Here is a 13,644-nt window from a genome sequence, read left to right as displayed (position 1 = left end):
GCATCTCTTAGAAAAATAAAACTTATAAAACGATTAAATTTACTAATTAGGACGGAAAATACGAATGTGTGGAATTCGGACGGAACGTCATTAAGTTAAACTGGCTTAATTGTGTGTGTGCCGGCATTTAGCGACAATTGATGATAACTTTCGACTAATCGGTCAATTTCTACGTGCCATCGTGCCGACTACGACTGTTTCCTACATTAGATTATCGTTCTTACGTCGTACCAATTAACTAAAAACGTACCGCCGACAGTAGAACACACGTAACTTAAATGGAACGATCGTTTATCGATATATTTAAACAAAATGTCAAATCTTTTTTAACGTTATTAGGTACGTTAGTATGTTTTGGTAAGGTAAAAAGCAAAAGGTAAAAGTTTTTGGTTGTAGCAAACTGTTAAAATTGCCTTATATCTATCAAAAATAGTAGATAAAATGTACTTTAACCGCAAAGGTAGATTAAATGATACTTTAACAGCGAGGACCGGTTAAAAACTTTATTTCTTCTCGTATGTTCTTTAATTGCTTCCATTTTTGAAAATGTTTGTATTCCTTTTCAAAAGTTATTCGGGATTTAAATGGAAGTAGTTTGGATATGGCGTTTGTCGCCTCAGCCTGAATATCTGTTGGTAATTTACTTATTTCGTTTTGAGCCATTTCTGGCTCAAATTCAATCAGCAATCGATACGAAAGAGAATTAAAAAATATTGGCTCAAAACTGACTGAATCGTCTCCCGAAATTAATTCACTAGAGATAAAATACCATTTTATCGTCTTGTATAAAAATAACTATTAACGTTTGTTTAAAAATGAAAAAATCAACCCGGTTTAAAAGTATATAAAGAGAAAGTGGTTTTGTATTGTATTTTAATCGTTTATTATACAGGGTGAGTCTTAAATAAGTGCAAATATTTTCAGAGCTGGTATATATGGATAAAGGAAACATATTTTCTCTTTGCCATTTTTCAAATAAGTTCAAAATAACCGAGTAATGTTACTTTGAAAATTTCCAAAAAAAGTGATTTTTTTCTTAAATTATGGGAACCACTGGATCTTTTCTGTTTTTTTTTATTGTAAATTTAATCTACTACCTACCATATTACCCAGAAATTATGTTTTTAACTCAAAACTAAAAAAAAAATCAATTCGCGAAATTCCCAATACGCGAAAACAACTCATAATCGTGTTTCTGGGGTCAAAATAAAAAAAAATGCACTTATTTAAGACTCAACCTAGCATAAATATATTAAATTGTGTTAAAACTTTTACTTATATAATCTAATGAGCGATTTTATATTTATTTGACTTATTAACTCTTATTATCATCTACGTGCTTCTTTAATTGTATCTGATACATATCATATTTGATAAATAATTCGACCTAATCCTGCTACAGCAGAAATCAAGACTCGTGCACAATTTATTGGTTTATGGAAAAGCAATTTTTAACAAGATTATAACTCCGCATTGAACATAAAAAATGTATTAAAGGTAAAATTTATAATCTAGAAATATATCTAAATTCGAATTTTGTATGGAACTTTGGAGCAAGTATAAACGGGATTAACCATTTTAGAACAAGGAATTTTTTTATGAAGAATGCAATTTTTCAAAATGTCAATAATAAAAAAGGTTTTCCTCTTGCAAAGACAATCCGGGGACATACTGTATATATATCCAGAGTTACATAGAGAAATATATCTGTATCCCCTGCGATTTCTTCAATACTAATATACACACACCGGAAAAATCTAGGGATATCATTTTATTAAAGTTTCTTTTTTTTTTGGCCGATTCTTTCTACTTCGATTGAAACGAAGTAGTCAAACTAGTTATTTCGAAATTTGGGATATTTGCAGAAGTGTTTGTGCATTTTTTGTCAAATGTATAAAAAACACCTAGCATCAATTGTTCCAATTTAACCTGTACTGGCTATGTTTTTATTTGTAACTGGCCAGAATTCATTCAAATAACTCTGTTTAGTATTAAACGACATTATGGAGCGTAGACATCTTAACAGAGACGAAATGCTAAGGGCCATGACCGCTCGAAGCTGGAATGCGCCAAATCGACGTAGCTAGAGCATTAAACACAACGCAAAGTGTAATATCGCGATTAAGTGCACGCTACCGTGAAAGTGGTGATGTTGCTGAAAGGCACACAGGGCGACATCGCATTACTATCCCTCGGCAAGATAATTTTTTACAATTAAATGCTCGACGCCGACTGACTCTTACACGAGGGGTGTCTCACTATTGGAATTACCTGTACATTTTCTTGGCAGTCGCTGGCAGTCATTGGCAGTCTTATGGCAGTCACCTATAATAATTACATGGCAGTCATAGGCAGTCTTCTTCATAGTCATTGGCAGTCGCTTAGTAGTAGAAGGATATTTTGGCAGTACGTGTACATTTTTTACCCGAGTGAGACACCCCTCGCTCTTACAGCACCAGAGCTTAGTTTAATTCTCCAGGAAACACATAATGTAACCGTTAGTCCTGACACTGTTCGCAATAGATTAAGAGAGGTCAACTTAAGAAGCAGACGCCCCTGGAGAGCTCAACCCTTAACGAGAGGAAATCGAGAGGTACGATATTTGTGGGCTCAAGATCATGTTCAGTGGTCGAATGAACAATGGGCCAATGTTCTCTTCACGGATGAGTCACGCTTTGGAATTCATTCGGATTCGAGAAGTCTTAGGGTATGGAGTGCTCATCAATTAAGCATCTTACCCTGGCCGGCACAATCTCCTGACCTCAACCCCATCGAGCACGTATGGGACGCGGTCCAAAGAAGAATTTTGAGAATGAGTATGCCTCGTGAAACTCGTAGGGATCTGGTTCGGGCCGTGAATGCAGCGTGGCAGGCTGTGCCTCAAGAAGAGATCGACAACCTGATCAGAAGCATGGAGAGACGATGTAGGGCTGTAATGAACAGTAGAGGAGGCTATACCCTTTATTAAGTAAAAATGGTTTTATCTTTTTTTTTAATTCACAGTTTAGAATAAAAAAAAATGTGTGTATTTTTTTGAGTTCAATAAAAATCAAGGTAAATTTGAAAAATTCGGTAAATTTCGTATTTTTATTTCCAATACGTCCTGTAAACTGTTTGTTTATTTTAATTTTATTATATCAGAAATGCAAATAATAAAATTACTGACGATGGCTGGATAAAATTGTAATATCCCTAGACTTTTCCGGTGTGTGTAATATAGAATATAAAAATATTATTATTTAATTATTATATAGAATATAAAAAACTAGAAGGATATACAGGGTGGTCCGAACTGTATTCCGGAAACTTTGGCAGCATAAAAATTTGAAAAAAATCGAAATAAAAATGAAACTTCTACACCCTGCATCTTCGAAACTAAGCATTTTAGGACATACATTTATACGAACTTTTTTACTAATTTTCATCCACAGATTATGCTGCCGAAGTTTCCGGAATACAGTTCGGACCACCCTGTATATAAACAGCTACAAGAATATAAACCGCACACTAGAATATAAAAAATATAACCCCTACTAACCACATATTCTGACATAACTTAAACCTTTAAATACTGATTTTAAATCTTTTTTTTCTTTTATTTTCAGAAGAGAAAAATGAAATTGGTGCCTGGTCCACTACCCCCCATACCCACGACCACGTCGGGGTCGCTTCCCTTACCCCTCCCTTTCAGTCCGGACCTGTTATGGAGGTATCCCCTCAACTTCCCCTCGGTGGGCAGCCATCCCTCATCCCCCCTGTGGGACTACAAGAGCCAGTTGCCGGGAAGTCTTGCTACAGATCCGCGAGTATGGAGCAGGGAAGACGTAGCCACATTTTTAAGGTAGGTTTTGATTATTTTGTTGTTTCAATGCTGTTTCGGTGACCTCAAAATAATTAAAGTTGTTTTTTTTTGTTTCGATGTGGATCAAAATTAAACTCAGGTTTTTATTTAACGCTTTGTCGTGGCTAATATACAGGGCGAGTCTTAAATAAGTGCAAATATTTTTAGGGGTAGTATATTTCGATGATTATTATATAAGTAGCAGTAGTGTAGTAATTTACGAAATGTCGTAATGACGTTAACAATCTGTTTCATGTAGTTTTCACATGAAAAAAAGAGTAGGTCAATATACATACAACTAGACTTATATGGAATTACTCTTTATTTTTGACTAAATTTCTTGCAATGGGAAAAAATGGTATACAACTTTAAGATAAGGCTTTTTGTTTTGTAATGTACTTTTTGTTTTGTAAATAAACATGATAATAAAGAATAAACGACTGCTGCGATATTTTCTTTTAAATTTTGTGTTCAGTACTAAAATCACGATTGTCCGGTAATTTTCATTCAAACCAAAAAAAATTAAAAAATTCCTTATGTTGGATTAACAAATGTATAGAGGGGAAGAATTATTGCTCTCACCGAACAAGGAATGTTCCAGAGAGACGTAGCAGAGATAGTAGGCGTTACCCAGGGTGTTGTATCGAAAACATATGCAAGGTACTTGGAATTAGGAACACACAAGGATAGGCCCAGACAAACCCGTCAAAGAGTCACAACTGAACAACAAGACCGCCTTGTGTGCTATATTGCTAGAATAAATCCCAATGTTTCTTATCCAGAGCTACAAAGACAACTTCTGGCAGCTACAAGTGTGAACGTTTCAGTTGAAACCATAAGAAAAAGGCTTCGTGCACGAGGGTTTTACAGTAGGAGAGAGTTACGGATCCCACAGTTATCTCGGCAAAATAAAATTGACCGACTAAATTGATGCCTTCAACATCAAAACTGTTCTTTTTTCGGATGAGACCAGAATTGGCCTAAGATCAAATAACCATCGAATTCGGGTTCTCAGAGCTCCAGGAAGACGAGCGAGATTTCAGGCTGCCAAATCTGTACCAAGATATAAAGGAGGAAGTGTAATGTTCTGGGGAGGTATTATACTGGGAGTAAAAACTTCATTGTTACCACTTCAACAAATTTTAACCGGTCGGAGATATGTTGATTTGGTGCTAGAACCAATCGTTAGTCTTTGGAGAGCTACAATTCGGGATAATTTTAACTTCGTGCACGATAGTGCACCTCCCCATACCAGCAGAGTGACTAGAGAATGTCTTAAAACGGAAGGTGTCATAGTTTTGGACTGGCCTGTCTATTTACCAGATCTAAACCCTATCGAACACAAAAGAAGGGTTAGAGCTCGTCGAAACAATCCAGGAAATTTCGCACAGCTTATTCATGCAGCATTAGCAGAATGGGAAAACATACCCCAAGACAACGTTGATAATTTGATAAGAAGCATGCCAGTGCGGATAGAAGATTTGAAACAGTTGCGGGCATAACGCTTGGTGGTCGAGATAACAGGAGTGGGAAAGGAACGCTGCTGCATCGGTCGATTGTCGATGGAGGCTCGCAAAGGGTTGGAGAAGCAGTCATTTTAGATCCGTTGTTTTTTAACCTGTTACGAGCATAACAGAGCGGCGGTCGAGATAATCGGAGTGGGAAAGTAACGCTGCTGCATCGGTCGATTGTCGTTGGAGGTTCGAAACATGTTGGAGAATAACGCATCAGTTGTTTTAGATACATTGTTTTTCAACCTGTTACGAGCATAACGGGCGGAGGTCGAGATATTATGGCGCATTATGTTTCAGTACTTACTTATTAAGTTTCAATATTTAGGTATTTATTAATTCTGAAAAATTTTCAGAATAATATTTTAAGATTTTTTAAAAATGTATACAGGGTGTTTTGAAAAATCTGGTCATTGATTAATCACGATCCTGCTTAAAGCCCTTGAGTAAAAAGCTGATTTTTTGGAAAACGGATTGACTTTAGGGTGTAGAGGTTCGATAAGAAGGGATGTTTCGAAACTCGAATTCTAAGGGGGTGAAACCACCCTCAAATATTAGAATATTTTTTATTTAAAAACCGGTGAGTTTTTCGGAAAAACTCTTAAACACGTATATTTTATTTTGTTGTTTTACATGTTTTAAGATTTTTTATAAATTTATACAGGGTGTTTCATAAAATGTGACCATTGAGTAATCACGATTCTGCTTAAACTGCTTGATGTTTAAAGCTGATTTTTGGCAAACGGATTGACTGTGGGGTTGAGGTTCGATAAGGAGGGGTTTCTCGAATCTCAAATTCCAAGAGGGTGAAAACGACCCTCAAATACCGTATGATCGAATAAAAACGGCGTCAGCGATGGCTATGAAATGAAGATCGCTGTCATTTTATATGTAAAATTATATGGGAAATGTCATCGATCGTCATTTCCAAGTCAACTGGACGCCGTTTTTTTTTCGATCATACGGTATTACAATATTTGTTATTTAAAAAACGGTTAGTCTTTGGGGAAAACGCTTGGACACGCATAATTTATTTTGTTTTTTTACATATTTTGAAATTTTTTAAAAAATCATACAGGGTGTTCCAAAAAGTTGAGTAATTGATTAACTACGATTCTTCTTAAACTGTTCGACGTTTAAAGCTTATTTTTGGCAAATGTGACAAAATTTTATCCAGTTTGTATGTTAATGGGAAGTCTTGCTTTGCTCTATCATCACCATTACAAATTATTAATACGACGCGAACGAAGTCGCGGGTACACGCTAGTTTACGTGTAAAATTAATTCGAACTCTAGTGTGTAGTTTGTTTACTTATGAAGAATATACTACACATTTTCTTATATTGCTATTTTTTGACCGCAACCCCTGTACACTGCTACGCAATTCAGGATCTACGCGGATCGAGGGACAGGGCGTAGGTAGATCGGAATGTATAGGTATAGACGAGAGGCGGAATTTTGGCTTTTTTATATAGCAATTTGTAAACAGCGTTTATTTGTAATCAACCACCGTTTTTAGAGAGGTACTTTAGATAACAATCGATATTTAGAAATGTTTTGACACCCTGGAAATACTACCACCGAGCACGTCATTGTTGCAACTTGCGACTGCGTTAATACGCCTGGCGGTGACCGCCTCATACTCTTTCAGATATTTAGCAATAAAATAAAGAAACCTGTTATTTTTAAGCTGTTATTTTAAGCTGTTTTTTATAAATAACTATAACAGTTTCAACTGTTATCTAAAAATAACAATTTTGCACATCACTAGTTGTGGATTGTAATAGACGTAATAGAATACGATTGTAATAGTATACTATTTTTTGGAAACTAATTGAAATAATTTAAAAAATAATATCGTTGAAAATAATTTTATTAATTTCCTTTTTCTTAATTTTCAGATGGGCCGAACGTGAGTTTGACTTGCAACCCATCGACATGGAAATGTTCCAAATGAACGGTAAAGCAATGTGCCTTCTTACGCGAACGGATTTATCAGAAAGAGCACCCGGATCTGGCGACGTTTTGCACAACGTTCTTCAAATCCTAGTACGAGAAGCAAACAATATGGTAAGTCAACGAAATTTATTTTTGAGGCTAAATGAAGCTTAATTTAATATACCTAACTCTGATAATAATTAATAAATTTCGTTTATTTCAGAGAATGTTACCCAATAGCCCTATTACACCCACCTCAAGACACCCGTACCCCCTGTCACCTCACACGTCACAGCCTTCGTCGGCCAGTTGGAACGTGATCACGTCACAAAGCGCCTCAGACTACCACAACAATCATACGGCCAGTCTGGCGGCTCATTTGATGGCTCAGAGCAATTCTGTCACTCTCAGTCCCGCCCCTTCGCTGGACAGCCAATCAGGTAATTAGCAAAACTTACTAAAAGAAGTTATGCCTAGGATGCCTAACAATGACTAAGGAATATAAGGACGAATAACACCTCCGACCAAATTGTTACTATACCACCAAACAGTGCCGTAGCACATATTTTTCTTAACATAGCCGCTTGAAGAGATATTTGTATTTTTGATAAATATTTTGGCTACGCCTATAGTGTATGCGGTGGTATCATACTAATTAATTACGAAAAAACGTATTAAAATGTTAACAAAAGGTACAAAATTAAAAGGTAAATTATCGAATTCGATAAGAAAAACGCCTAAAATGTGGACTGGACTGTTTATTTTCCTATAAAACGTAACTCCTGGCTCTTTCTTATCGCTGCGGGTTTTACACTTGAAAGCTGAACAACTAATCAGCATTTTAATAAAGTTTATACAAAGTTCACTACACACCAATTACTAAAAATCGCTAAAATTATCGCTGATGACCAGCCGATGACTCATTCGTTACCACCAAAATAATGGCGTCTAACACCACAAATTCTGCTGCAGCTCGTATATGGGCGTTACGTGTCCTTGTATTCTTTATTAGTCATTGATGCCTAATTTAAAAACTATTGAATTATAATAAAGCAATAATTCATATACCACTACGCATACACACGCTACATATACACGCTTTTTCGCTAACTATATTAGCATCATCAGCAGATAACTCACACTCACATGAGCTTTAATCAAGTAAGGTAGTTGCACTCTCTTGTTTTGATGATTCCGGTTTTCTTTTTGTTAGGACACTTCTCAGTACTTGTAGTACTCTAGCACAGGACTGTTCTCAGTACTCTAGCAAGCTTTAATTTCCTTTTTTCTCTATTTCCAGGCAGTCCAAACCACCCCGATACGCCAATGAGCTTCGGCCATTCCATCTTCAGCACGAATGGCGGTAGCAGTTCTAACGGTTCGGGTTCGAATCCCAGCGACAGCGACGAAGATGACAAGTTCATAGAGTCGAAAAACGGGTACATGGGCAGTCCCCCAAATACTCCAAGCTACATGAACATACCACAGATGCCTTTTTTGACGCCGAGAAGTCCCAAACAGATGGAGAATGTGGGAAGTCCCGGTTTATACAAAAGGGAGTTCTTTGCTAGCAACGATGGATCAGAACCCAATACAAGTAAGTCATTAATTAAAAGCAATTTTAGATTTAGCAAGGCTTTGAGGTACTAAGTTTATGTTGTGCCAATAAAGTATGCATTTTAAACTTAAAAATAACTTTTCTTCCAGATGGAAGACTCCTTTGGGATTTTCTTCAACAACTTCTCAATGATCCAGCTCAAAGATACACCAACTACATCGCCTGGAAAAACAGAGACACCGGCGTATTCAAGATCGTAGATCCAGCAGGACTGGCCAAGTTATGGGGCATCCAAAAGAACCACCTATCCATGAACTACGACAAAATGTCCAGAGCTCTGAGGTACTACTACAGAGTGAACATTCTACGAAAAGTACAAGGAGAACGCCATTGTTACCAGTAAGTATAGAAAAATATTAGCTTCTTTTATAAATATTTCATTATTAACTTAAAAAACTGCTTAGACAGCAAAAAATACTTAAAGTTTCAAGAAGTATATCTCCCCCTATCACCTAAAAAATGCGAGAAACCCAGTATAAGACACAAAAACGGGACACCCTGTACAAATAATCTAGAAAAAAGTATTACAGAGAATAACACATTTTTTTCTTTTTGCAGATTTTTGCGCAACCCTAGCGAACTAAAAAACATCAAAAACATCTCCCTCCTGAGACAGCAGATGTCCCCAACAACGAAAGCTCCTACCCAAATCCAAATGATACCACAAATAACTATCAAACCCGAGCCAATGGACCAACAGAGCAAAGAACAACCCTCCCAACACGATCTGGCAGCCCTTCCACCTCACTTGAAGCTGACCGAAGTCCAGAAATCCAACATGGCGGCTTTGGGTCAGCAATCCAACACGACGGCGCCACACGAGGCGAAGAGCGATGAGCGCAGGCGCGTGGACTACCGACACGATCATGAGACACCCACCGATTTAACCATGAAGGGGGGAGCAACGGATTTAAGCAGTAACAGCAGACACCACGTGAACATCGTTTGTTCGCCTGATCCGCCCATCACAGGGCCGAGTCATTAGTTGTTTTTTTGGGTGAAAAATTCAATCAAAAAAGGTCCAAGAAAAGTTTTTTACGTTAATTTTCGCGTAGTAGTTTATTTTTTTTACTTATTCTAAAGTAAGACTCAAAAAGTGCCAATAGAGAAGAGATATATATGTTATATATAGTGATTGTTAATTTGAAAGGGAGAGTGTAAATAATATGGACAATAAGGAATCATAGAATTAAGAATGATTGTAGAACTTGTGCAATTGAAAACGGTTTTTAAATATGTGCCAAAATATAGTAAGTTATATTTGTTTTTTCTTTTTGATTTAACAGTTTTGTGCAATAGGGTTGTGAAAGCGTCAAAACCTATATTGATTCACATTATGCAATTTTCAGTGAAAGTAATTAATATCTTCTCTTAACATAAAATAATTTAAAATCAATTGCTGTAATAATGAAATAATGTTTTCTTCAACTTTGATTTTCATTAAAAACAGTATTAAAAAACTATTCTAAACGTGTAGTTATGAAGTAAGAAGTCTCAAAACAACGTTTTACTTGATTCTAAAGTCTAGAACCAAGTATTTTACTTGAGTCTAAACCCATTTTTTTCCTGGTATAGATTTCATATAATCTTGATTGTCAGAGACCTTTAGAATCAAATTTTCCTTCATAATAGGACCTTTTGTAATCAAGTTTTGCTTGATTCTAAACTTTATAGTAAAGTAAAATATTTAATTTAGAATTAAGCAAAACCTAGACTCTAAATTTTAGACTGGATTCGAAATTTTAGTCTGAAGTAAAACTTTATTCTAAAATATTTTACTTAATAGGTACCAGGCATGAAGATTTAAACTGAAGAAAAGTAGTTTATTTTTGTTTAGAATCAAGTTTTACTTGATTCTAAAAAATAAATAATGTCAATTTTTCTTGACTCTTCAACATTTCTGTTGGGTACTAATAAGAAAAAAAATTTAGAATCAAGTTTTACTTGATTCTAAAAAATTAGAATCAAATTTTGCTTGATTCTAAAAATTTAGAAATAAATTTTACTTGATTCTAGAACTTCTTGAATCAAGTTTGGTTAAAAATTTTAGTTTAATACCATTTGTTCTTGATGTCAACTGGAGAATCCATTTCAACACATTAATAGTTTATTTGCTATTGGTTTTAACTTCTTTGTTGTTAATTTCAAGTATATGTGATCTTTCTTCTGACGTTTTATTATCCTATGTGCAACATTGGCAGCTTTAAATATAGAGAATTATCATTTTTTTTTGGTTTAAAACAGATCATCTACTACGTTTTATCTTATTGATTAAGTTAAACAGATGATCTAGTTTTTTCTTTAAATCTATATACAACGACAATAATATTTAAAAAAATGAAGGTACAAAAAGTAGGACTGGAATGTTTTTAAAACTCCACAAAAAAATACAAACGCAACAACGAATTTACTGGTCAAAAAATTATATTATATCAACGAAAAATGTATTTTAAAACTGCCGAATTATTTTTGACTTGTGAATGAATATTTTTATACACTTAACATAAAAAATATATGTAAAATAAACACATTCCAATTTACAAAAAAAAGAAATGTTGTGGCTTTAAAAAAAGAGTGTTTTAGAAGAAAAAAATATAAGAAAAATCATTTTTATATAATGTAAAATTTAAGAATTTGTGGCTGATTTCCAGCTCTTGCTCCTGTGATCTCTAAACATATGACTCAATTTAAGTGTGATTGAAATAAGAGACGAAAGAATTAATATTGTTATATTTACACTGACGGAACTTTATTTGTAGATAAAAATATTTGGAGTTGAAAGACAAAAATTTTTTGACAATATACTATGATAAAAAAAGAAATTATAGATAATAAAGAGCAGGGTCTTTTATTATGAATTGTACATAGATTTGTTATAGGTGAATTTAAAATAAAGTAATTTCTTCAGTATATTTAAGTTGTTTTATTTATTTGTGACATCAGGATCACATCACCCTGAATATCAAAAAATAAGTTATCGCCTTTGGTTATTACAAAACGTTTCACCATTGTGTAATAAAATAAAAAAAGAATAATTTTAGTTTAAAAGTGTATTATAAGCTAAAAACATTAGAATCAAATAAAACTAGATTCTATATTTTAGCATCAAGTAAAACTTGATTCTAAGTTTTAGCATCAAGTAAAACTTGATGCTATGATGATTTTAGAAATTTTTACTTAGTAGGTACCTGGCATAAAGGTTTATAGTCATGAAAATGTCTTTATTTTTGTTTAAAATCAAGTTCTACTTAGTAATAGAGCCTTTTAGAACAAGTTTTGCCTGATTCTAAACATCAAGAAAAAATATTTAGTTTAGAATCAAGTAAAAACTAGATTCTAAATTTTAGAATCAAGTAAAACTTGGTGAGATCCGCTTTAAGTTGGGTCCCACTTGGGCGTTTTAGCATCAAGTAAAACTTGATTCAAAAAGCTTTTACTTAGTAGGTATAAAGGTTTATATAGTCATGAAAATGTATTTATTTTTGTTTAGAATCAAGTTCTACTTACTAATAGAGCCTTTTAGATCAAGTTTTGCTTGATTCTAAACATTAAAATGAAGTAAAAAATTTAAGCTTAACTATTCAGTAAAACTTGGAGAGTTCCGACTTAAGTTGGTTCCCACTTGAGGCGTTTTAGCATCAAGTAAAACTTAATTATAAAAGATTTTACTAAGTAGGAATCTGGCATAAAGGTTTATAGTCATGAAAATGTCTATTTTTGTTTAGAATCAAGTTCTACTTAGTAATATAGCCTTTTAGATCAAGTTTTGTTTGATTCTAAACTTTAAAGTCAAGTAAAAAATTTAAGCTAAACTATTTAGTTTAGAATCAAGTAAAAGCTAGATTCTAAATTTTAGAATCAAGTAAAACTTGATGATTCCGCTTTAAGTTGGTTCCTACTTGGGCGTTTTAGCATCAAGTAAAACTTGATTCTAAAAGCTTTTACTTAGTAGGTACCTGGCATAAAGGTTTATAGTCATGAAAATGTCTTTATTTTTGTTCAGAATCAAGTTCTACTTAGTAATAGAGTCTTTTAGATCAAGTTTTGCTTGATTCTAAACTTTAAAATCAAGTAAAATATTTAACCTAAACTATTTAGTTTAGAATGAAGTAAAAGCTAGATTCTAAATTTTAGAATCAAGTAAATCTTGGTGAGTTTCACTTTAAGTTGGTTTCTATTTGGGAAACAGAACGGTTCTGGTCCACTAAGTGGAGTGTTCGCATTTTCTAGCTAAATCGTTTGCTTTTTCGTTACCTTCGATCCCTTGGTGTGTAGGAGGTCTTTATTTCCTTTGCCTAATATGTTAAAAGATTAATGCATTATTAACACTTCTAATTTTATTATATTTATATTTGTTATACGCGTGTGAAATTCTTTAAGTCACTTAAATTATTATATTTGTTTGCTATTTTAGATAATGTTTTTGTTATTCAGCATTGTACAACACAAACCTTTTAACGGAAGTAAGTCAAGCCGAATGACAAATATAATAAAGAATAATAACCTCAGTATTTTCCTACATGATTTGAGACTATTTTTAATGCATTCACACCTCTTAAAAATAATCGTTGTAAAACCTTAGACAAAATGGAAAAATATATCCTTTCCCACATGGCTATATCAATATAGGTGTTTGCTATAAGTGATTCTAAATATTTACTATAAAGATGTAAGTAAAATAAATCCGTATTTTTACACAAAATAGTGATGATTTACATGAAATGCTAATTTTCAAG

At 33.9% G+C, this 13,644-nt stretch overlaps 1 protein-coding gene across 2 annotated transcripts in view; it reads left to right on the top strand.

Annotated features, from left to right (window-relative positions):
- Positions 1-11,296, top strand: part of LOC115874539 (ets DNA-binding protein pokkuri) — a 36,538-nt gene extending 25,242 nt beyond the window's left edge. For both annotated transcript variants that reach the window (XM_030889713.1, XM_030889712.1), the window contains exons 2-7: positions 3,606-3,841; positions 7,254-7,422; positions 7,514-7,730; positions 8,591-8,887; positions 8,998-9,247; positions 9,467-11,296. In XM_030889713.1, coding sequence (XP_030745573.1) covers positions 3,615-3,841; positions 7,254-7,422; positions 7,514-7,730; positions 8,591-8,887; positions 8,998-9,247; positions 9,467-9,893 — 1,587 coding nt within the window. In that variant the 5' untranslated portion in view covers positions 3,606-3,614 and the 3' untranslated portion in view covers positions 9,894-11,296. The remainder of the gene's footprint in view (positions 1-3,605; positions 3,842-7,253; positions 7,423-7,513; positions 7,731-8,590; positions 8,888-8,997; positions 9,248-9,466) is intronic.
- Positions 11,297-13,644: the final 2,348 nt, after the last annotated feature.

This window comes from Sitophilus oryzae, unplaced genomic scaffold (assembly GCF_002938485.1).
Source record: "Sitophilus oryzae breed Bouriz unplaced genomic scaffold, Soryzae_2.0 scaffold_1297_pilon_pilon, whole genome shotgun sequence".
NCBI lineage: Eukaryota > Metazoa > Arthropoda > Insecta > Coleoptera > Curculionidae > Sitophilus > Sitophilus oryzae.
Note: the sequence above shows the minus strand (reverse complement) of the source record. Positions and strands in the feature narration are given on the sequence as shown.